We start from the raw sequence: 26,379 nt of genomic DNA, 5'->3' as shown, positions 1-26,379 counted from the left end.
CAAAATACATGTTAATTAAATGAGGGAAGACTTGATGAAGCTTATGGGCCGGATACTGCTAGATGTTCTGGGCAATAAAAATGAAGATACACAATCCCTGCTCTCAGGAATTCCCATGCTGGTGAATTGGGGTTTTAAGGAATGATATCGTTGACTGATTATTTTGCCAGAAACCAAGATAAACCACTATAATATGCACAAATTATCTTACTTTTCTTACCAACCTCATTTTTTTCCATTTTTATTTTTTTTCTCATCATGGTAGTCCTGATAGTTCTCTTGCCACTGTGTCACCCATGAACCATCACCATGATACCTTGTGTTTATCCCTCCCCTATTTTGCCCCCCTTCCTTTGCTGTATGTCTCAGTTCTAGGGTCAGTTTGCTAGTTTAGATATTTTCTTGAACTTTGCTTTCTCTATGTTCCACATATAAGCTACCAACCTTATTACCATAACAATTTTACAGGGAGATAAAGCCAAAGGGGTTATGTGACTAGCTCAACATACCTCTAATAAGTGATATAGCTGGGACTTGAACCTAGAACATCCTGAAATGAATGCTTATGTGTTATCTAGCCCATGTCTATCATTCTGTACTGTCTATGAATACCTGCATAGCCCAGCTAGTATATATCACGCAGGAGGGCAATAGTTTGCTCTCTAATGGGGAGAAGTAGGATATATCCATAAACACAAATTCACAGATTTCCCTTCTACTTTATTCAAAGTAGTCATAGTTTGGTTATCTGTGGATTGGTTTCCTATTGTGCAATTGCACAATGCCTCCTACCTATCAGCTCATCTCTGCACCCACCCTTTAGTGCTGGAGCAACTCTGTGTGGCTGTCTCACAGGTGAGAGGAAGTAAAGCTGAGAAGTTTGGTGACCTGTGATCAACGGGTTGGAAGTCATGGCAGTGATGATTCTCAGAGGCCACATCCCATGAACTGTTTTTTCTCCATGTAACATTGTGCTGTCTGTGATGCTGCCTCTTGTTTAGTAATTAGAAATTTCATCTTGAGGGTCTGACAGTGATGTTAGTAAGGATAGTACCAGTGTCCAAGTCAAAAGAAAAAAGCAACCCTTATATTACTGCCAAGACTACAACCTTCACATATATGTGATTTTGTTCAGCATTTTTCATACTTCTTGAGCACTTGGCAATGGGGAAAAGGGTGCCCTAGAAGTGGATGGATATCTGACCCAAGCAGTGAAAATCTAAATGAAAAATCGACCTTTTCTATGCTGAAGAGCAAATGCTCTGATGGGGTGTGTCCATTATAAACATCGATCCAAGCTCTCTCATCAAAACATCATTTTTAAAGGAAATTTCCTTCCTAAATCAATATTTATTGGGTCTTTTCCTTGCTATTTTTGCTTACTTCTCACTGTATTCTCTTAGAATTATTATTCTAGTAACATGTAGATTCAAATATAACTTCTTAGCCAAATATAGGGTTTCATCTCTGTAAGAGAGGATTTTTCTTTTTGTTAAATGCAGTGAGCATTTTATGAGTTCCTGCTCTTTGTCGCCTATATTGTGGCATCTCAGATCTTAAAGTGAATACAAGTCACCCGAGGCTCTAACTAATACAGAGAGTCTGACTGAATAGATTGGGGTGGGACTGAGATTCTGCTTGTTAACCAGCCCCCCGGTTAGACCAACCCTGCAAATATACAGCCCATACTAAGTAACAGGGTCTTAAAAGTACTAATCCTATGTAAGGAGAAGGATATGGAAGATCCGAGAGAAATAACATATAGCCCTTGCTGCAGTGTAGCTGTCAGTAAGATACACATGAATAATTAGAGGAAAGCACAGAACAAACGCATAAGCATGCACTCCATTGCTATAACCAAATGATAGAGAATAGAAAAATCTTTTTTTTTTGTCATAGTCAGATAACTATTAATAAAGTGGCCCTTACTCTTTAGTGTAATCACTTGCAAAAGTGTCTGTTTCTCAGAACCCTTCTGTTGGTGCTGTGGAAACAACTGGACACTGAAAAATGTAGTTCACTTATAACTGTTTCAGGAGTAAACCCACTGGATGGAACATTCCTTCTTGTGGCAGGAAATCTGTACCTCAGGTTAACTGCATCTAGGTACTTAAGTCCTCAGGTAGGTAAAAGTCAGAGGGAAAGCGTAGTCAAGGTAGCATATAGTTTCTTTTAGATCAAACACAGCTAGAGTTGTGTAGTGGGCTGGAGGAAGATGGAGGAAGGAAGAGGGAATGCTATAAAGAGACTTTTGCTGCTTGCCCTTACAGCCAAGACCCAGAAATGTTCCTGGCACACCCATTGGGGCACAAAGGAAACCTAGAGCAGAGCAAAAGCTGTGCTGGTCTGCATGAGTTCCAAGGGAGGAAAGCTGCAGAGCTAATCACTGGACTGAGATTGCCATTTAATGCCTTTCCTACACAAGCCATTCATCAAGTTTATAGCAGCAACAAGAGTTCATTACCATGTTCCTGTTTTGCACATTCTTGAACAAGGTTATGCCTCCAATTTTAAGTGTGGTGTATAAAAGGAATGAGGAAAGGTGGGAGGGTACGAGGTTCCTGGAGGGAAAGGTAATAAACAGAATAGGTGATCCCTGCCAACTGGAAATGTGCATCTCCCCCACCTGCTTATGACTTTGGGTAATCAGAAAGAACAACTCATCACTTGAACTCTCAGATTCAATATTATTAGAGAAGTTCTTAAGCTCCTTTTAGCAATCAATCTATTCATTTATCTTTGTCAGTCTTCTATATTAAGAGCTGAAAGAGAAGGTAGGACTTGGTTCTACCCCCACCCCTAAGAAGTTTATAAGGTAGTTAGAGAATCAAGAGGAATTGCTGTGAAAGAGAGGACACAATCTAACATAAGCAAACTTTACATGTTGCTGTCCAGACCTTGGGTGCTGATGCAGAGGTGGGAGTTGGATCAGTGATGAGCAGAGAAGCCAGAGGCTTTATGGAGACTGCACAATTTTTTCCATAGTCCATGGAGAGAAGATGCAGCTTTCTGAGTGGTGGATACTAATGCAACATATTCAAAGTCATAATGGTGATCTAAGTTCTCCCTATAAGAGTCTGTTCTTTGATCACATTACCTATAATGGGCTCCCACTGGGCCATGAACATTCAGACAGGGGTAGAAAAAAAGAAACTCCATGCACTTGGAAAACTGCATCTGAATTCACCAGAATACTGACTCCTTTAATGCGCCACCATGATTTTTAGGCAAGATCTAAGAGCCGGTCCATCAATGTCTTGCTTGTGTAGTGGTCTATGTACGATAAACAGACTTGGATTACATCTATAACTGCTTAATGTCTTTAACGCAGAAAGCTGTTGTTAAGGAGGTCAGTTCTCTATAGAATAAATAAAAGTCCCTTAAGCTGGGCTTATGCAGAACCAAAGGACATAAGAGAATTGTATGTGTCCACTTATCTTAACCTAATGAAATAGCTAAATCAGGGCAATTGTAAAAAGAATAGTTCAATAAACCTAGACTACTCATGCATCCCATTCCGAGCAGAGATAGAGGTGGCAAACCACAGTGGGATAGTATTGTGTGACCAGAGCTTTAGCTTCAAGAAGTACTTCTTCCTGAGGACAGAGCAAAACTCCTCAATGCACCCCTAAACTTGGAATGAAGTCAGAAAGGGACTTCATTCTATATCTACCCACAAAACAGTATTTTCCCAATCTCGTCTGGAGAAAGTCCAGTGAATGGTTCCTATTCTCAAGCCTGGTTTTCTCCCCTGAGATCTGCTATGTTCTCCCCTCCCCTTTTCTTTTTTCATAAACTGTTGGAATATCAGGATGAAAAACAGGCTGGGTCTGTTCAGTGAATTCACAGGTGGCAATGCTACAGCCTATCTCTGTCTCTTGCAATTCTGTTTAAACAATGCAACTAACAGGATTTGACTGAATTAAATATGTCACTTCCTTGGTCCTGCCTCATTATCGCTGCCTCTTTGGTCCTAACCTATACCTGCCAACGGAGTGTAAGGATGACCACCAACTTTAGAGACATATTGGCTCTTTAGAACTTAATATGCTACATTTATAGCCATTAAAAAAGGAAATTGAGGGCCTCCCTGGTGGCACAAGGGGTTAAGCACCATACTGTGAAGCAATTTGCAGCCTCTGTAGCATGTGTTTGATCCCCAGCCTGCCAGGGAGCAACCCACATGGCGCAGCAGACCTCCTGTTTCACCTGCTGCTCCCCTCAGCAGTGTACTTCAGTCATTCTGCCTATTCTGTTCCCCACTCTGTCTCTGGTGAATCGTCTCACCGCCCGTACCTCTGGCCTGATCCCCAGCTCTTGTACGCATAAACAAATAAATATTTAAAAAATAAAAGGAAATTGCTACCCTAACATTCAGTAATGGATGATTAAAAACAAAACTATGTCCTCTGAAAGACTTTGAAAGATACAGTAACACAAACATGTGTGGGTTCTGTACATTCTATGTAGGGGAGTAAATGTTGATGGCAATGAGTTTGTCTGCTCTTTATCAGGGACATTGATGAATTTTGACTCCCACTTTGATCAAATTGTCCCTGTTCCCTCATGAGGTTTACCATACTGCTCTGACAATCCTGATTTCAGGTTGCACTATTTCTCTGCTCTTTTTCTATCATTCCTTCTTTAGCATCCAATATTTTTTCATGCCCCATTACATATACTCTGGCTTGGTTCTCCAAACACTTTTTAAACAGAGGGGTAGATGGTCACCTGTAAACCACACGTTAAATACCCTAGAACCAGGACACTGGGCAAAATATGGGAATGTAAAATTTCTAGATCACTAGCTCTAGAGTCTGGTGAATACAATCTGGGATGGAAGAATGTACTTGCTTTGCCTTATGTGCCTTGCAATATTTCCAAAATGAGTATGTACATGGTAGGAGGTGATTCAGGTACTTTAAAACACTAGCATTGCACCATTTCTCCAGCAGATTCTTCCTTTTCACTTTGTAAAAGTGAATGAGACAGGAAAGAAGCTCTCTCTGAGTCTGTAAGAGTCTATTCCCTTTCTTTTAGGCTAATATGTCAAGGGGATTAGCACAAAGAAACCCACATTTTCCTGGCCTAGAATGCATCACACTAGACTTCCTTTTCATTATGGAATGTAATTCATTACAGTATTTCCAAGCAACCTCAATCTTATGTCTTCCTTATATAATCTAGAAATGTTTTAATGAAGTCCTTCAAGTTTGTGTTTTCACATGCTTTGGGAAGGAACGTAGGAGTGGCATTGCTGAATTATATAGAGAATCCTCCATACTGTTTTTTATAGGGACTAGGCCAGTCTACATTCCTAATAGACACTCTTAAATCCCAAGGACAGATGAGTGAATTAAGAAGATGAACTGTTGCCATTTGTAACAATATGGATGGAAGTAGAGGGCATAATACTAAGCAAAAGAAGTCAGAAGGAGAAAAACAAATACCAGATGGTTTTACTCATGTGGAATATAGAGAAACAAAAGAGGCAAATGAAACCAAATCAGAACAAACCCTAAAAATCTGTCTCTAAAACTGAGGCTACCAGAGGGAGAGATAGAAGGTGGAAAGGGGAGGGCGCACGATGGACTACGGTAAGGACTGTGGGTGCCTTGGGTGTGGTGTGGTCACATACACCTGAGAGGTGAATTATGTACAGTGTAGTAAACCAACGTTACGTTAAATTAAAAAAAAAAAATGAAATGCTTTTCCAGGGTCATTAATCAAAAATAACATGAGGACCAAAATCATTCTTTTATACAACCTGGAAATCTTATAACGAGATTTGCACATTTATGGAAAAGAGATAGGGTCTCTATTCTACCCATTGCAATTGCAATTTCCATTTTTTAATTAACTTATTTCTATATGGTAGGAGGAGCTCCCTGACATGTCACTCTCAGAGGCTGGACTAAGCAAAAGACGTGCTGTCTCTTTTCAGAAATAGCAAAGGCGTGTTCACTGTAGCATAGAAACATTTTACATGGAGCGAATTTCATTTCTATCCATACTCATCACAAATGAGCACCACCAAAATGCTCAAATACATCTTCATGGTGGGCCTCCCAAGTGCACCATAGGAAAAAATCAGAGCTAAGCATGAGGCATAGATTCATTTCATTTAGAGTTTCAGAAAAGCCTACAGAAAAAGGTCTGTATCTCCTTAAGTGTTCTGTCTCTGCAGGAGGATAGCTGTCTCACATTGTCTGGTGATTTGAATTGAAAATGATTCCAAATGCAAAGGCTTTAAACCCTCAATGTTTGACTCTAGAACTATTATCACACATAAAATAAACAACCCATCCTACTCCTGAATTTTATACTGATGCCCACTTCTCATTTCCAACAAGTCGGCGTGAGAGACTGTCCACTCTGTATCAGTGCAGTAGCCCTAAGACTCGGTGCCAAAGTAGGAAATCCCGCATTGTGCTCAGCACATTCATTGAGTGAGCTCCCCTTTCATTTTGATTGTCTCCCAGCCCAACCATCCAGCTTAGCTTGCTACTACTCATCTCCAGGGAACTCCCTGCCCACCAGGTCAGACTCCTTATGACACCACATCCATGCACTTTCTTTTCTCATCTCCTCTCATACTGAGCGCTCAGTGCTTCATCTCTCCCTATATACAAAAAGACATCATATTTCTTCCCTTGACACACATTTGCCAAGCACCTGCTATGTGCTAGACTCTGGAGAGACAACCCTGACCAAAACAGAGACCCTTGGAACAAAGACAACCATCAACTTTTTGAAAACTCAAGTAACTGATAGAGTAAGAAGATTCAGTTCTGAGTGGTGGTAGGAGAGAAAAATTCAAGTGGGTTAAGGAGTATCAGGATACTTTGCTTTGTCTAGGATGACTTACTCTGCTAGTTAGAGGGACGGCCTCCCAGAAGTTGCTCGAATTCCGTCTTGGTCTCACCAGACCATAATACCCATGGCCACCTCTCCAGCCCTGCTCTGGGCCTAGTCCTAAAATAACCTTACAGCAATTGGAGGAGGAAAACAAAAGAAGCAACAGCTTTACCAAGTAGCTCCCCAAAACACAGTTTGTAGTGTTTCACAAGGCACGTGCAAATGGCTGGCCTTTCTTCGGCCAGTTGTAGAGCCAGGAAGATTGTCTCTGATGAAGATGGTTTTGAGTTTGTTTTTCACAGTTAATATAGGGTTTTCTTGATTGATTATAAATACATGATGGAGGTCTCTGTGACGGGGTCTATATGATGTTGTTGTTACTGTGCCAGGGAGCATGCGTTTATGGTGTTTTCCATGTGTTGCATTGTGTCTGAGAGGCAGCTATCATTGGTCCAAGGAACAATTACCTACTTTCATCTTTTCCTTGAGTGGATGAAACCCTGGAGCTCATTTTAGCCAGTCTGCTATGAAATCATGGAGGTCACAGATGTGCTTTCAGGGTTTCCAGAAAGACTCTAAAAGTACCTCCAATCTCTGATCCCTTGTGCTCAGTAGTCATGACTCAAGCTTTGCTCCCTATTAAAATGTAATCCCTTCCCCCTAATTACATTTGAATCACTTGTCAGATGCTGACACTCTTGTGTGAATGAGTTTTCCTCTTTGAAGCAGAGTCTGGTTTAGGTACAAGGAAAGGAGAGAGGAAGGCACCAGAAGGAGCCTGGTTGATGCAGGGTGTGAGGCCACAGCCTCCCAGGCTACTTCCCACCCGAGCCACGCAGAGCCCACACCCAGCCCCACTCTAGACAAACTGGCTTGTGGACTGTCCCTCTTCCTCTCAAATACCTTCATTTCCTACCTGAACTGCAAAGAGTTTTTTTCTTTTTTTTGTATTCATTAGTTCTGCCTTCAGCTACTATTTATCCTCACTTTCAACTTGATGATTTTCAGACTTTAAATTTGTAAAGTATTTAGGGATAAAAGAAAAAAATCAAACTAAACCCAACATCCCCGCGTTCTTATTGGCAGGTTATAAACTGGTTTCTGTAAGACATATCTTCAGGTTATATAAGCAACAAGCAATAAAGGACTCTGGCTCAATCTAGAGATTTTCCAATAATTTGCTCATTTCTTCATTGTGCCTGCGCCTCCTCAACACCCTTTACCTACTACGGGGCTTACTCAGTCACTGACCTTGTCTAATCATATTGATTGTCAGCAATTGCAGTCTAATTGGAAAGCAAGTTGCTATGGTAATGCCTGTGTCTTATGTCTTACATTTAAAGACACAATAATCCTAAAAGGGGGTAAATTGCTTGGGGTTGGTGACAGAGGAAAACATAATTAGATGTACAAATTGTGAAGCTAATATATTCAAATGAATTCTGAAATCTAAATCAGGATTTGATGCAATAAATTGGTCCCAGTATTTCTACCAAAGGCACATTTGGCCAGAATGTTTATCTTTTCCTCTGAATACTTACACCTCTTTTGTTGCATTTTTTTCCTCTAAAAATACATCTCAGACATCCAGAAAGGAGGGGATTATTCACAGCTTAAAGTTAGGTATGTGCTCCATAACATCAAGCACATCATAACACATGCTTTAAAGAATGTAGGCACATTCCTCCCTCTATCTTTAGCTCGCTGTGTGGCCTTAGGTTAATCAGCTAACCTTTCTGTGCTTTATCACTCTCCCCTGACAAGCAAGATAATAGCTTTTGCATCTTTCACTAATTCGGTCAATCAGAAGTCACTTGTTGAACAGAAGCCTTGAAAATCTGTGGCAGTGGAGAAGACAGTGTAATTGCCTATCAGATTAGAAACTCCCCGAAGGCAGAAAATGTGTTATTTTAAATATATTTAAGAAGAGATCTGTAAAAGAATGTGCAGTTTGGTGCCAAAAAATACTAGGCATTGTTAATAACCATTGCTTTGACTCAAACTGAGAGCCCCCTGAGTGTGATGCTGTGGGCCTAGCACTATGGAGAGTTTGACAGTGACCACAGTTTCAGGCCTCAGGGGCCCATGGACAGAAGCCCAGCCAGCATGACTAGTAGTCAACTATGAGAAAGTACTCTAATATAGACAGCGTGCTGGACAAGCTTAGAGGAGGGCAAATGTCTTAGTCCTGGAAGACTAGAAAAGGATCTTTGCAGAAAAGCTTCCATGGTTGGGCCTTAAAATTGTTATGGGTTTCCTTCCTGCTCCACTGATGTGTGGGCAAAGTCAGTATTTACTTTAATCAATACAAAGCAAAGGACAGTGAGCCCTGGAGATGTCACCTGTCCATTCATCCCATTGATGGAATGTCACAGGTAACAAAACTCTAGTCTCAGTAACTAGAGTGAGTCTAGAGAGAAATAGCAATCAGAACATCAGTGATAATAATCACTATTTGTTTTCTATGAGTAAGCTTTGGATATAAATGTATATTTAATATGTAGTCTTCACAAATTTTGTGAGGTAAATAGCATTGTCCTCATTTTAGGTTTTAGAAAACTGAGGCACAGAGAGGTTAAGTAAATTTGCCAGCATCACATAGCTTGTGTGGGTCTATAATGCTAGCTCAGTTGTCTGTCTCAGAAAAGGATCCTGTTTCCTGTAGGTCAGTCAGCTCTTACTCATTGGTTCTAGCTCCAGAAAAGAGACCCATGTAATGGGACTTGTGTATGAATGAAAATACATTCCTAGCATCACATCTTAACCCAGACCAGCTCCTTAATTCATTCGGATGTATACCCATGTAATCACAGCTTCCTATGCCTTTTTTTTTTTTTTTTTTTTTTTTTTACTTTTTCTGCTTGAGAAAAAAAGAGATGACATATGTTAGAAAGTAAATGGAGAAAAAAGCTAATACAGGCCCTTTCTTCCTTGCTGAAATCTTCCTTCAGGAAGCATTACAAAACAAAAATATTTTCTTAAAAGATATCTTCTTAATAGAATTTTTATTACTTTAGTCAAGGACAAATGTGTATTTCACAATTCAAGCACACGCCCATGAGCACTGAAGGGCCCTACAGAAGCTGCTAAGGGGGTTGGAACCCGAGTGCTCATCTGTCCCACACAGCCAACACCCTCATCTCCAACAACAGCCTTCCCACCACTGCTAACTTTGCTGACCACTTTCCAGGTGTTTGTTTTGACAAAGGTTTCAAAGGCATAGTCAAGGTCTCAACAGACACTAAATTAGGTTGATGATTCCCAACACCTCCGGGGGCCTTACCCAGCAGAGTCCAAAGACTCACCTTGGGAGAGAATTCACTCATCACTCTCTAGAATTGATGGGATTTTTCTCCAGGTAGATTCAAAGTCTCATAAAATAGGAACCATTTTAGAACTTCCTTCCCTTTCCCTGACCATACAGATCTTTTGCTGTCAAAACTGGACACTCTCAGGATCAGTGTGAGACTAAGGAGGTTTTTGACGACCATTTGGGATGGGATGGAAAATGTACTGCTCAGCAATGGATACAAAATCAAATAGGAAGTCAGTGAAAATAGGCCCCTGGATTTCTGAACTCAAAGAAATTCAAAAAAATGCAGCAAAAGGCAGAATGGATGACAGCTTTGCATGCAGGGCCCTGCTTCTCGAAGTGCTACACTCAGGCATTTCAAAGAGGAAAACAAGACAATCAGTGTGACCCAAATTCAGAAGCGGCCAAATGTGAGTTCCTTGTTGTTGACTGTGACCCATAAAAGGAGGCACTTTGGTGCCAAGAATGAGAGTTAATGAGGTAGGAAATGGAGGGGCATAAAAGAGAGTAATTATGAATTACAGAGTGAAACAGAGGCTGGGAGGAGAAAGAAAGTCAGCTGAGGAAGGGCAGGTTATATTACAGGTGTGGTGAGGGCCACTAAAAGGCACAATAGATCCCAGAATAATTATTAAATAAACTTCTGGGGGTGTTGTTGGGTGACAGAAGTGGATAGGAAAGTCTGCACTAGCTGCCACATACACTGACATTTGGTGTTTTTTGGTAAAAAGGCAGAAAATTAATACCAGTTTACTGGGAGGTACTGGAGACTTAAGTTGACAATTGGGAAAAAAAAGTCTTCAGGATAATAATGACTCAGGCTAAGGGTACTTTTTCCCTCTGTCCAGGGTTCAGGGAGAATGGCGTTGCTGGCTGCCCTGCCACTTCTTCCTCCAGAATCTGCCCACAGAGCTGCTCCCCAGCAAATAGGGCCGGGGCCATGGCACCCCCTTTGTGCCCCAGTCTGTTGGGAATGCAAACTTCTGTCATGGAGGACTGCCAGTGATATGGCTGGCTGTCTTTTAATAACAGAATCACAGAAAAAAGTCAAAATCACAGAATTCTAGGGCTAGAAGGGACTCAGGAGATCATCTGGTTCAACAGTGTTGTTTTATAGATGAGGAACAAAGGCCCAGAGAAGGTAACTGATTTGACTCAAGGACAGTGGTTAATTAGTGTGGCAGAGTCAGGACTGGAACCTAGGTCTCCTGACTCCAGTGAAGTAATAAAAATAATAAGCAGCATGACCTTTGCATAACACTGCATGCTTTTTACTCTGTGCATGAAATGCATTATTCATGTGATCTTCAATAGCCCGGCCAACTACAGAGGACTGAGTGTAAAATGTACTGAGGGACAGACAGCCTTAGCAACATCTCATTGAGGAAAATGGATCACAGTGAGTTCTGGTGATTTGCCAAAGTGATGAAGGATTTCCTCTTTCCTACTCTAGGGACCCCACCTCTGCCTTCTGGAATGGAGAGAGAAAGAGGTCCAAATTTCTTAGCTGAGCATCCTCCCAGAGTCTGTGCTGTTTTTAGCATGCTGGGGTGTTTTTTATCCCACGGACTAAGTGGAAAAGGGAGGCGGCCCATAATTCAATAAGGAACACCTACCTGACACGCTTATCTCAAGAGGGGAGACAGCACATTCACGGGTAGAAACTACTGAGTCACTAAGGAATAGAGGTTTCTTGCTAAGTGACAGCAATATAGACTTAATCGGGAGGGGTATATTTTGGTTGGTTGTTTCCTTCCAGCTTGGTCAACCATCACTCCCGCCTGCCTCCTACTTAAATAATCAATAGTTTACTCAACACTTACTGTATACATATTCATCTTTTTAACTAGATGGTAGGTACAAATTTCATCTGACCCTGACAGATGAACACTAGAATGAATGAACACTAGACACCACGCACATTGCCACTGTTATCTTAGGTGTTACAGGTGGGTAAATAACAACAACTGCGAAATGTCAGACTTTCAGGACAAGCTTCTCACCTACTGGCCTAGAGTGGTGGTCCTCGATGCTTTTTTTAGGATCTCAGCCAACCGCAGATTCACCATGTTCAATCTTGACTTCCAAGGGTGCCCCGGCTGCATCCAGCCAAGTTAGTTGGAAAGTAGAGCATGAAGGAATGCACATGAGGGGTTGTGAACCAGAATGCACACATCACCTCTGCTCACATCACATGAAAAGTTGCCTTCCCACTACACTACACCTAACAGCAAGCTTGGCCAGGAAATAGAGCCTACCTGTACCCAGGAAGAAGAGGGAGGAAATGGCTGTTGGTGGACAGCTAGATATCCACTTCCATGATAAATCATCTCCTTATGTCTCATAAAACTACTAAGCAGTATAATTATATCCATGGAGAGAAATAACTTTCATAGGAACATTTGACATGTCTAAGGTCACACAACCAAGCAGTGATAAGCCTAGAATTCTACCAGGCCTTTCTGGCTTCCAGGTTGATGCTGCCACTCGTGTGTATATGAGGTAAGGGCCCTGATCAGACTGGATCATTAGTGAGATGACTACGAGAGCATTCAGCACCATGCCTGCTGCACAGCAAATGTCTGGTAAAGGTCAATTATTACTGTTGTTATTCCTGCCGCCTTGGGTTACACCTTAAACTTGCAAGTGTCCTGAACCTACACACAATTTAATGTCTAGTGTGTCAGAGACCCCTCCAACTTTTCTACCCCTCTTTCTTTTGGCTTTGCTAAAGCTGATGGGCCAAACTGAAGCCAAGTGACCCTGTTAATGTCTTTTTCTTTCTCCTCTACATGCAGTATCTGGTCCCTTATAACCTTCCAGCTCCTTGTCTCCCATCACTCAGAGCTCAGTGAACTCCTGTTTAAACAATTTCTGACATGCATCCAGAGAATAATAAAGCAATTGTCTACCTTTTTCTAACTTTAATTCAAATCTCATTCTACCTCCATAAAATTGCTTTCTTTTTCTCTCTTTCTCCTTCATTTTTATCATCTTTTAATTTCATTTGCTTTCCCAAACAATCCTAGTCATGACTCCCAAACATCAGCTAGCTACGTTTCCATGTCCTGGCAGAGATGAATTCTTAGGTCACCCTTTTCTGTTCCACCCTTTTATTCACTAACTCGATTTTCTTGCATATTATACTCAAAACTTTCACTATACTCCATATTTTTAAGTAAATCATTGGGACACTTAATTGTTCAAAGAAAAGATGACTCATGACCCACATCAAACCACTCCTGAGTCATCACACGACTATTAATAACTGCTGGTCTAGCGGAAATTACGAAGATCCATAACTATAATGATGATGGTGGGAAATGAAGGGACATTTTTAAGAAGTACTGAAATAAAAGTAATTGAAATGATTCAGGATCTGCATTCGCTGTTGAAAAGAAGTTAGGTTTATTGAACCTGAGTTTTAAATCCTGAGTTCATCTCTAACAGGAATGACAGATGGAGCTGCTAGTTGGGGCTATGCTTGGGGAGGGGAGTGCAGTGGGAGAAGAGAATTCTAGGTCTGCTGTAGACTAGATGTCCATGAAGAAGTCACAGGCTGTGTGATAGAATGTGGCTTTGGCAGCTGCAGACATAGAACTCTAGTCTAAGACAAAAGATTGTCCCTAAGAAACATGAGATATCAACAGTTAAAGCTTGAGAGATAGAGCTTGAAAAATTCTAACATTTGGAGAGGACGTGATAGGGAAAATATGGTATATGGGGAGATAAAATAAATGTATTGGACCTCCCCCCACCAGTTTTCCCTGTTCTGTGTGAGGAACCTGCCCTCCTGTTCACAATTATCCTGTGCTTCTCTTGACTTTGCATTCCCCAGGTCTCATGCATATTGCTTCTATCCGACCAAACTGGAGAATTTTAAAAGGACATTCTTATATACTTTATAGTTGCACAAAGAATGCACTAACAGTGCTCGTCAAATGAATTGTTGCTTGGGACTTCAATTTATCTGTGGAAGGTGAATTTGCATGTTGACTTTTTATATTGCCAGAACTCAAGCACTACACAGCATGAAAAAGAGGATAGTATTTAGCTGTTTTCTAGGTCTATGGCTCCCCAACATATTTCTGCCCAATTAGAAATCAAAACCATAACAACAGGATTCTCCAGTGGAAATGATTTTTAAAGTTACTGGAAAGAGGACCTTTCCAATTTCTTCCATCCTTGTGGGGGCCCATTAATGGTGGGTTCATATTCCAGTTCAAAAATTCACTTACTGCCTTCATGGTATTGGGGAAATTAACCTCTACGTGCTTTTTACTCTTCTGTTCTTCTTAATCCCTCTAAGGATGGTCCTTACCTCATCGGGTTGAAGTCAGGATTTGGCATTTTAATAAATGGCATGAACTAAGTATATGAGTTAACTATTATAACTGTGTTTTTACTCCCATTCCTCATCTGCTAAAGGAAGGAGAGGAAAACATGCCAATGTAGATTATGGCTGAACATTTTAAATTAAGATAAAACAGAATGAACACAATAGCTTGTGGCTGATATAGCTGAAAGTGAGTTGAGTTCAGCTGTCTGAAATGAGTTACAGAGGGTGCTTTTATCTCTGTCTCATTTGGGGGGCATCTACACATCTTCAGCAAAGACTCACTTTGCCCCAAAGAAGGAAGCAGACTTGGGAGACGTCAGGAAAGGAAGGCATCTCCCTCTTGCCATCTGAGGAGGTGAGAAACAACTTTTGGCAATATCCTGGCAAAGGGAAAGAGCATGCTCTTTAGGTTTTGACTTCAGGGGTGGGGCCATCCAGTGGGCACCTATGTGTAAAATCCTTTGTTGGCTGATGGACCAGATAGCCAGGTGTACCCGTAGTCTCACTGCAGATGAGACTCCGAATAGAGTTCAGGATAATGCTATAGCCTGGTTTGAGAATTTCAATGATGTGTAGATGAGGCTAAGAGGAGCTTTCCTACAGTTCCTGTTAGCACTGATTTCTTCAACACAGTGGTTAATTAGGCCAGTATATGGCAGGTAGAGAGGAATTCATCTCTGAACTTCACAAAGAGAAGAAGGCAGGCGTGGCTATATGAGTTTGCATGTGCATTCACACACAAAATCTTAATGTCTTTAAAACCATGTGAGGTAGTTATTATTCCCATTTTACAGCTAGTAATAAAGGAGGTGGATTATAAGTCTCTGGATATGACCTTAAAAGGAAATCTAGATGAGAGTGGGCATATGTATTTGGAAACTATATATTATGAATCTTTCTAGATTCCATCTCCTAGAAATTTTAATATATCATTTACTGTACTCATTTAAACTATTTTATGTTTTCAGAAGATTGGGAGTAGATATTTGGTAGAATACAGAAAACCACTATTGATGTGTGCACATAAATATTCTACATGTGTGTATAATATGTGTATTATATACAATACACAAAATAAGGGTTACCTTTATGTATGTACTTATGTTCAACTATGACATACCAATAATCCTTTTATTTTCTCTAATGACATATATAACCTATATAGTACCTAATTAAGGAAGGCGTAAAATACTAGATATACTGAATTAGAGATGATTGATAAAACCCAGGATCCTGTTAATTCATCTTTAGTTCCCTGCCCCAGGTCTAGTACCTGAAACAAAAGCTGCTTAATCAAAATTTGTTGAATGTTTGTTGAATTAGTTATTTTCCCTTTTAAAGATTCACTCCAAGTTTCAGTTAAACAAGAGGCTTCCTTCCTGTGCTAATACACAATTTGATTTGCAAATACACTGTTTACTGCAAGTTTTCAAGAACACAGTTTTATTGTGCAGAAGCAAAGGTGGAAAATCTTTTCTAATCTTTCAAAGATAATTCATTCATTCAGCAAACACTTGGCTGAGAGCAGGCATACTAAGATAAAAAACAATGCTGCTTGTCCTCCAGGAGTTCTTTTCCTAGCAAAGGAGACCAGAATGCAAACCCAGAGCTATCTGTGAAGGGCCATGATAGAAGGGGGGCGGGGAGGGTAGATATTAGACCACATGGGGCTCGGGAAGGAAAATAATCAGCTAAAATTAGTCTGAGGTTATTAAAAACAGAAAGAAATATGATTCAGTGAATATTAAGCATATTTTCATGCAATCGAATGCCCTAGTGTGCTGAGTTATGGAGGGGTATATTGGAGGAAAATGTTTAGTGGAGAGGGGAGGAGGGAAAAGATGGTGAAGACCTGAGTAGAAACTATCTCCTATATCAGAAAGAAAGCAAAGACAACATTTCTGCATTTGAGTTTGTATTTCATTCAGTTCTTCAGTTCAAAAATGCTTAAAATTCCAGTGAAGCTTTTAACTGTGGGTCACAATTCTTCAGTTTTTCCTTACCCTATAAACCTATAGCAATTTTGATCTGAATAAAATAATCCTAACATTTGGCAAATTCTTATCAGCTGAAATGGACAAATTAATTTCACTATGATAGGTGGAAATTTTATGTTGGATCTGATTGAATTTTAAATGCTCACTTCTTAAAATCCTCACTACTAGAGATGCCCTTCAAATCCTTCCTCCCCTCATCAAATGTTCTTATACCACTCCAGTGACCAGAAGAATGAATATCTGGAAAAGAATTTAATTGTGGCTTTAATACTCACCCCAGAGAGTCCCAATAACCTTAGTATCTCTTGCAAGTACATCTGCCCTTCCTTCAAAGAAATCTGGAATTTCATGCATAGAAAGGACCTTCAAAGTCATTTTCTCTAGCCCCCCAAATGCTATAAGAACTATTATAGTTACACCACTCATTCCCTTTGTTTTCTATTTAAGCACTTGATCTGGGAGCCAGTAAGGGGCTGGGAGATTCTGTGACCCAAAGAGGTAGGGCTAATGGCATCCAGAAGCTATGAGTGAAGCACAGCAAAACATGTGTTTGCTCCCCTTGCATGCTGGATATCAAATGTAAAAATCCCTGGAACCAAAGCCTAACTCAGACAAACTAGACTTGGCTGTCTGTCATTTACTGCGCTTGGGCACAGTGCCTGCAGGGAAGGGGGTTAAAGAATACTGAGGACAAACGTCATCTTCCTTGCAGTTTTTCAGGACTAATGACTTCTCTCTTCCTTCCTCTACCCATTCATCTATCTCCTAAACATTTGTTGAGCACCTACACTATGTCAACTTACCACGAGCAAAGGAGATACAAAGATAGATAAATAAGATACCACTCAGGAACTCAAAATCAGAATGGGGAATTAGACAGCATGGACTGTACGACTGGTCTTTCCAGAAATGTCCAGACAGACTTTTTCCCAAGATGCCCAGAGTAGGATTAGTCTATGTATCATTTTGCTATGTAGAACTAAGGTCAATCAAGCCCCTCTGGGTCTCCAGATAAATTATCATATCCTGAACGAAAGCAGGTTACCTAAATTTAGAAACCTTTCCAGAAGTAACCTTTTAACAGAGAAACCTATTTTAAGACAGAGCAAACATTTACAGACAATGTTTTCCATATTAAGTCATCCCTCATTGACATACGAGATCCCCTTCTCTATCTGTGATGCCTCAGGACCCATCCCATTCCTTGGCATGGATATAAATCCCCAATTTTTCCCATTTACTTTCTCCATGTGTAGCTATTAAATTTGTTCTTTTATTCTACTAATCTGTCTGGTGTTAATTTGTTTGCTCCCCCCAGTCCTAGAAGAACCCAGAAGAATAGGGGAATTTTCTCCTGCACCCTAACACCAGCCCTCCGCCTCTTAAAAAGAGAGCTATTACAAAACAATATGGAAATTGTTTTGAGAAATTCAAAATGTCTTGTGAGGCTCTAGAGGATGAAAAAACATCAATGATAGAGAATAAGGGAAGACTTTCCAGAAGGGATATAGGGTTTTTAAAACCAAGCATTTCACTCTTCTTGAGCTTATTTATCATGCTATTCATACCCACCCATCTCTGTGGTAGGGAGAAAGTTATTGCCATTCTACTCAAGAATCTTGCAGTTCAAAAGGTGGGCTAAGTACCAGGACCATCCCCATCACCTCACTATTAGAAATGCAAAACTTTAGGCCAACTGAGAATCTGCATTTTAACAAGCCCAGATGATTCATAGATGCATGAATGATTTGAGAAGCACTGTCCTAGAAGATGAGGGCATCTCAGGAAATAACTTTTCCACAGTCAGCATCCCTCACCTGAAAAGGACAGCATTCACTAACTACATGGAACAGTTCCCAATATTTTTGTTCCCAGGATCTCTCTATATTCTTAAGTTATTAAAGACACCAATGATATCTGCTTATGTGACTTATAGCTATCAATATTTACCATACTGGAAATTAAAATGGTGAAATATTTGTTAGTCTATTTTAAAATAAATGTCTATAAAGAAATAGCTGTTATGCAAAATAACCACCTTTAAAAAAAAATAATGCCATGGATTTACATATTGGCAAAAATTTTTAACATCTGGCTTAATAGAAGGCAGATGGATTCTCCTGTGAATTCATGCAGCCTTGTAAACAGGAGGTAAGGTGCTTTACCACTCCCTACCCAAGGCTATAGACATTCTGTATAAAATGCATGATGAACAAGAATCTCTAGGGTCTTTTCAACCATCAGACACATATATCTGATATTTAGTAAATGTCCTAAACTTGGAATTGTCTTAAATTAAAAAGAATAAAACTGTTCCCTATCTTTAATCCCTAAGAATCCTGGCTAGTAGTTGGCACATATGTTAAAGAGATCTCCCAAAAAAGGAGGTTCTACATTTAAGATTGAAAGTTCATTAAATTATGTTCTTCTGGAACATGTTCCAAAATTTTTAAAAAGATTTATTTATGCATACAAGAGCTGGGGTACAGGCTAGAGATGTGAGGGGTGGGAGGATCTACCAGAGACAGAGTGGGGAACAGAACAGGCAGATTGACTGAAATACACTCCTGAGGGGAGCAGCAGGCAAGACAGGAGAGGTCTGCTGTGCCATGCATGTGGGTATCTCCCTAGCCGGCCGAGGATCGAACTCATGCTGCAGAGGCTTCAGAATGTTTCATAATGCAGTGCTTAATCCCTTGCGCCACCAGGGAGGCCCTGTTCCTAATTTTATAAAAAGGAATTAGAGGCCCAGCAAGATGCCCATTTATTAACATGGAAATCAACATACCAACTTCACCAGCATGGTGAAAGCACTGGAGAGAATATATGTAGAGCGGTTAATATCATCTACTGAATGACAATAGAAATTACTAGATACAAAACTGGGTTGGACTGAAATGATAGCCCCGGATTTCTCAGAGAGGTACTTTTCCGCCAGGTACTGTACAGCACCTCCTGCCAACCCACACCCAAAAGCTCACCTCCCATCCCCGTTTCATATCTTTGAAGCTGTGACAGTAAGACAGGAACTACCTTCTTCAACTACTTTAGAGGTGTTTTTTCAACTTGTTTGTTGCAATGATTTTTCGTTCTCTAACAACAACAAAAAAATTTCAGGTAAGGGAACTCTCAGTATATGAATTCAGGTAAGGAGAAAGGTCTACTTTTGGGAAATATTAGACTGAGAAATTACCATGCATAGTGACCAAACCCATTGGTAACTATTTGTGAACCTGGAAATTGTTTTGGAGGGTGTGATGTTGTTATAGAGCCACCCCGATATTAAACGGGCTCCTGGCTGTGGGTCCTCACCCGCGTGCTTTAAAGGGACTTATGAATACTCTACTACAGACACACACAAAAGGGTTAATAAAAGGTTTATTTACAAGAGAAAAAGAAATAAGGAAAATGTACAACTCAGGGAGAAAATAGGGAAATAAAGTCTTTAATGCGTCCTACCCGATCCGACGACCTGGAAACCCAAAGTCACTCTCAGAGCTGGCCAGACTCTGCGAGCTGGCCGAGAGCCCCCAAAGCCCACGTGTCTGCCTTTTGTATCCACCTGGCTGCTTAACCCCACCCTCAGGTCCCAGCCACCTTCCCTTTGGTGGTGATGGGATTTGGAGTTCCCAGTGTCTTTGGCTTTGACCTGGGGTGGGGGTGGAGTCCACAAAGCCTGTATGGAATTTGCTTTGGGACATCCTTTTCCCCCTAACAATGTCACCATCAGCATTTAAACTCTGTCATCTAGTTCTTACCTCTGTGCCTTATTCTCCCTGTGTGACTCACTAGACTTCAAAAATTCAAATACCTGTCTTTGTGTAGATCTGCCACTCCTCCTCTCATCATTCCTACTACCACCCCTCCTTCCACTTGTGGACAGAGGAACAAAATAAATAGCCACTGATCAGCAAGCTCTGGGGATGGAAGGGAGAGAAGGAAGAAGGCAGCCAGCCACCCTGATCCATGTTCAGCTGTGAAAATCGCGAAGGCTCAGATTTACAGAATTAATCACGACGACGCTACTGGAGAGGAAGTGGGTCTTTCTCTACCCACCTAGGTCCATATGACTGGAAAATAATTAAATTGACCCAAAGAGAAATTAGTAAAAGACAAACTTATGTTTGTCACACGCATGCCGTTTTTACATAGAATGATGGAATTTATGATCTGCTCATGCACTGAGGCTATACAGTTTCTAGAAAGGTAAAAAGTTTGGGATGAGACACAAGAAATTTTGCAATTTAAAAGGTTTGCAGGGTTATCTACATAGGCACTTAAGACAGACCTTGCAGTGAGATAAGGCTGCCTCACACCTCCGAGACTACCTCAGAGAATACTTATTTCCTGATTTTAGGGAGATAATTAGACCCAAAAACATCATTGTTGGATCTTCTTTCAATTTCTTTTATTTTGAAATAATCAGCATGTCCATCAGGCATACCCTGGGGCAGTCTGTCTTAGGCCCTGAGAGAACTAACCTAGAGTAAGAGGGGCTTTTCTCTCGTAAAGTCTCATCACTCATGGGAGCTTATGAGAAATGACCCTACCATCACCTGAGCTGACAAGCCCCAGATGTTGCCAACCACCCCCACCTCACTGAAATGGCTACTACTAACAATCACGCCTCCCTCTCCGACATGGCTGTCCTGCCTGCCCTGCAGGCCCTTGGGCCAGGGGACTGGGCTTCTGCCTCAGCCAATTTGAATGCATGCTGCCTATGAGACTTCTTGAGACTCTCTCAGCTGCTGCATTAAAAGTGCATGAGTCTTCCTCAGGAGGCCTGATAATAGCACTTTTCGTCTGTGAGCCACTTTATAAACATTAACTTATTAAGACACCCTCTCTCCTCACAAGCTCTAGGCTTCTACATAGTGACTTCATTATCCCTTACCCTCAAGTTTACTGAAAGAGGGGAAAAGCTGGGACCTCAAGGATATTTCCTGCGTACTTTAGGCCAAGACAACAATAATGCCAAAGTCCTTTCAATAACAGCCATCACTTGAGTAATGACATAGAGGGGGGTGGTTTTAATCCATGTTGACTTAAGAGTCTGAAGTGAGGTTTTCATCTCCCAAGGCCAGATTAGCAGAAAGATAAACTTAACGCCATGATATAGTGCAGGTCCTTGAACTACAGTCCATGTGACAAATCCAGATTGTCAACCTGCTTTGATAGAGAAAGCTTTACTAAACTACAGTCCTACTACTCATTCATCAACCTCTTATCTATGGCAACTTTTGTACTACAGTGTAAGTTGAGTGGTTGCTACAGAGACCAAATGACCCACAGTGTTCAAAAATTGTTACTGTCAGGCCTTATTGAAAAAGTCGTTGGGGCCCTCCCTGGTGCCACAGGGGTTAAGTCTCAGCACTTCACTGCTACAGCCAGAGTTGATCCCCAACCAGGGAGCTAACCCACATATGGCACAGCAGACCTCTCCTGTCTAGCCCACTACTCCCCTTAGCAGTGTATTTCAGTAGATCCACCACCTGTTCTGCTCCCTACGCTGTCTCTGGTGAAACCTCTCACAACCACCCCCACTTCCCTGGCCTACACCCCAGTCCTTGTAGGCATAAATAAAAATAAATCTTTAAAAAAGAAAAGTTTGTTGACCTCTGGTCTAGGGAACTTAAAGTTTATGCTCTTCCTGCATTTCCCTTGAATATGTTTAATCAGATTCCTCTCCTCTTCAGGCCTGTTTCCACTGAGGCTGAATAGCCTCCAAACTGCTCTCCAAATGAGCCATCACCCTGGTTTTATTCTTCCATTGTTGAATATGTACTAGCATCTAATGTTAGTTTTGTCTTGTGACAGCTGACTTCTTCGGCAGAAAGAGTTTGTATGAGTGGTGAAGCATCCTAGGTACAGGGCTCCATGCTGAGCCCTACATCCATTTATGGAGAATAACGGAAGTGACTTGAATTATGTGTCTTTTTATTTTGCAGAGAGATCTCACAGAATGATGTCTTGGAAGTGATAGAGGCCAATGTGTTCTCCAATCTGCCCAAGTTACATGAAATGTAAGCAAGAACCTGCCAGGTTTGCTCATGACTGTTTTTGGCAATAAATAGCCTGAAGGTTCACTTATATTCCTGGGAGGCCTAGCTCTGCTCAGTCCTCAAAGCCCTAGAATTTATTTTAAGATGTTGTGGGATCAGTCTTCTCAAGAGTTTCAAATAGGCATTTCCCAAGATGTCCAGAGAAGACCTTTTTAATATGTCACCTTGGCCTGTGGTAGTAAGATAAACTGAGACTGCTACAATTTCTTAAAGAATGCAGGTTACCTAGATTTAGGGATCTCTCCAAAACCTTTTTATCAGAGAAATCTACCTTAAGACAGAGCAAAGGTTTTGGGAAATGACATAGGTTGTGTCATATGGCATCATCTTCCCCTTGTTATGTGATATCCCTCCTTGATGCCCTCAGCCCATCAGTACAGGAAACAAACCCCCAGCTGTCCTATTTACTTTAGAATCTATAGCTATATAAGTTCTCCATGAGTATGTCATTAAATTTTGACTTTTTCTCCTGCTAACCTGTTTGATGTTAATTTGTTTGTCTAGCCTCAAACAAACTCAGAAGGGAAAATTTTCCCATGTCCTAACAAGGTCAAAGTCAGCTCCAAAGGCACCATCATGTGTTCCTCTGCCAGGTGGTTCAGGCATCATAAGCCCAGAGCCTAGTCTTATCTTGTTCCCTCCTTCCCAGTAATTTTTGCTTCATAGACCTAAAAACCTTGCTCTGTAATCCGGAGCAAGTAGCATTATCTCATCCTCTCAAAGTTATTCCATAGTCGAAGCCCAAAACAAGTATCATGTGATGGAGCTGAAAACGGGCAGTCCTAGTTTGAATACTAAATAGGACATACACTCTCCATGATACCTTGGCTGAGATACAAATTCATTCTAAGACTTAATTTTCTTATCTGTAAAACTGGAATAATGAAATTGCATGCCTCATAGGATCACTGTGATGAATAAATGAGATAAATGTAAATTAGATCTAACACATCAACTGGCATAAAGTATTTCATAATGATACTTGGTTCCTCAACTCCTCCAACCAAATTTTCTTTCTCTTGTTGACATTCTAGTTTTACATACTTGTTAATATTCACACATGTCTGTTTCATACCTGCCTATCATTATCATAAATATATAGACTCATAGAATACCAAAATCAGAAGGGACTTTAGAGACTGTCTGGCCCAGAATTTTCTAAACTATATTTTTGGTATCATTAAATAATCAGGAAATTAAGCGTTTGTTAAAAATAAAGGGGAAAATATTCTGTGGCCAAATAAGATTAGGAAACATTAAGCAAATAGTTAGATAAATATACTCACTCTGGGAAACATCTCAGAGCCTGTAAAATGCAAATACACACTTGAAATCTCCAAGGATGTTGTATTACGTGTTTCTCAACTCATGTCACTGAAAAGGTTTCTTCTGTGGAGCACTGATTAACATCTCATAAAATTCCCATGAAACACAGTTAGGGAAGTTAATGAACCACTTTCCTAATTTTACAAATGAGAAATGAAAGGCACAGAGAAGTTTTGAGGCTTATCTGAAGTCATCCAGCCAAATCCACAGTAGAACGAAAACTTGAACATACATCTCTTGACTCCTGTATCTTTTTAAAGGGTATTTAGCAACTTGCTAAGTATCAGTAGGAAATATATATGCGGACATGCACACACATGTATATACATGTCTCCGTATACGTGTTCATGCACACACCTACGTACACAACTGTGTTTAAGAACCACAGTGTCTCCACTCTGGCTGATGCCCGTACGCTTCCTCATTGTCACTAAGTCTCTACAACTGATTCCTCCTCCTTTTTACCCACTGCTTTCAGGTACCGTCCTTCTCTTACTACTTGGCCTCGCCATACCCTGATTGGGAAGAGACCTGGCTGGGGCTTCAGAACCCACAGGGAATAGCAGAGGAATGAACCAAAGGGCATCAAGTCTCTGCACAGGGCCAAGCAGGCGTCCTTCTATGCAGTTCAGTGGGCAGTGGAGCTAATGGGATGGCCCTTTCATCTCTTCCCTGCCTGGAGAGGTGCTCACCCCCATGTAGCACTGACTGTACTTAAAATGATTAATTGCCTAGTACTTGGATCTGGGTAGCTACAGGTTACAGCAACATAAAAGCTAATGAAACAGGGAGGAAGTAATTAACACAGAGCATCTCTGCAAATATACATTGATCCAGGGAGATGAGGAAAGGGCAGCCTCTTTCTGTTGGAATCCAAATGTGAACACGCTCACCTCCAGCGACATAGTGCAGTTCAACGCAGGGCAGAAGTCACCACTTCCCACAAGCAACCTCAGTCTAGAGGGACTTACTGGCACATTTTCACCTACTATCCGCTGGGATCTCATGGTCAAAACCTGAGTCAGCCACTATTTTTCCTATCTCTTTCCTCTCTGTCTCTAGCTCCTTAGTCCTGCACCTTCCACCCTTCCTTATCTTCTTCTTGCCCTCCTTTGTTGTTTTTCACACCCCTCTCTTAGTTTGAGACCAGACAATAGTATCTTGCTTCCCATATTAGTTTTGCTCCTTTTCTCTTAGCCTCCTGAGATCCTGGGAGACACTTACTGGTTAAAGACGCAGCCATGCATGCCCACGGTGGAAATAACTCACCCACTTTGCTTCATTTGCCTTTGTAGACAGGTCCCAGAGGACTTTGGTGGTAAGAGTTAAAGGGGACAGGGCTAATATTTAGTTTGCACAGTTTAGTATAGTAAAAAGCACTGCATGCAAACTCAATATTTGTTGAATTGATGGGTCGATGATTTATTGATAGTCTTTGCATAATGTGAAAAATATTGCAGTGTTCCTTATTGCTGAGCTCACTTGCCCATTCTTCCTTTTTTACAGTAGAATTGAAAAAGCCAACAACTTGCTGTACATCGACCCTGAGGCTTTCCAGAACCTTCCCAACCTCCGATATTTGTAAGAGTTTATGTATTCTAGTGTCCCCTCTGTGATCAAATTGTGTGTTCCTATTTTAGCAAAATGTCCACTCACTACTCTGGGGAACAATTACTTTTTATCAAAGATGTAGAGCAAGTGGAGATGAGGAACCACTTGCAAGTAGATTTTAGTTTAGTTTAATGAGTGAATTTCACTAATATAATTGCATTTTGTTTTCATTTAAAAAACAGACTTCATAAGGAATGCCATTTGCATTAATAGGATTGTCACACAGACCTCTTAGAGAACTGTCATAATTTAGTGTTAATGAGATACAGCCAGAATTTCTGCTAGCATTTAGCTTGTGACCTTGACCTCAAAGACATTGTTGCTCTTGTTCTGCATATGTGCATTTTTCCTCTGTTAGATTATTAACCAAAATTTACACTATAAAACACTATAATCCACATGGCTTTTTATCTGCCAAGAGATTCCTAGTGTTTGAACTCCATCCCTCAGCCCTGTCCCAACAGCAAAAACATTGCTTCCTCCACTCCACTGGCATTCAAGTTACTGAGGGCTTGACAAAGCCTTGAGGACTGTGATGGTGTTCCACAAAAATAACAGATATGATTTAGGGCTCTAGAGTCAAATGTTTTGGGTCCATTTATGAGCAACTAATCACAAGCAAGAATGTAACTTTGAAAAGTTTGTTTCCTCATCAAAAGAATAGAAATAATGATGATGGATGTGAACAACAATAATGTATCACCAACTAGCCCCAAAGAACAGAGTTTTAAAGTAACAACTATTTATCATCTTTCACCTATCTGTGAATTGATCAGTGGAAAGGTTTTTCTGACCTGGTCTCTATTTGAGCTCAGCTAAGCACTCATGCCTCAGCAGTTAGTTGCAGGTCAACCGGGGGCTGGCTGCTGGTGT

The 26,379-nt window shown here is 40.8% G+C and overlaps 1 protein-coding gene across 2 annotated transcripts in view; it reads left to right on the top strand.

The window, feature by feature from the left end:
- FSHR (follicle stimulating hormone receptor) overlaps positions 1-26,379 on the top strand; it is a gene marked incomplete at its 3' end in the record, with an annotated part of 153,278 nt that overhangs the window by 82,476 nt on the left and 44,423 nt on the right. For both annotated transcript variants that reach the window (XM_084235114.1, XM_084235113.1), the window contains exons 3-4: positions 22,456-22,530; positions 25,402-25,476. In XM_084235114.1, coding sequence (XP_084091240.1) covers positions 22,456-22,530; positions 25,402-25,476 — 150 coding nt within the window. The remainder of the gene's footprint in view (positions 1-22,455; positions 22,531-25,401; positions 25,477-26,379) is intronic.

This window comes from Talpa europaea (genome assembly GCF_964194135.1).
Source record: "Talpa europaea genome assembly, chromosome: 6".
NCBI lineage: Eukaryota > Metazoa > Chordata > Mammalia > Eulipotyphla > Talpidae > Talpa > Talpa europaea.
Note: the sequence above shows the minus strand (reverse complement) of the source record. Positions and strands in the feature narration are given on the sequence as shown.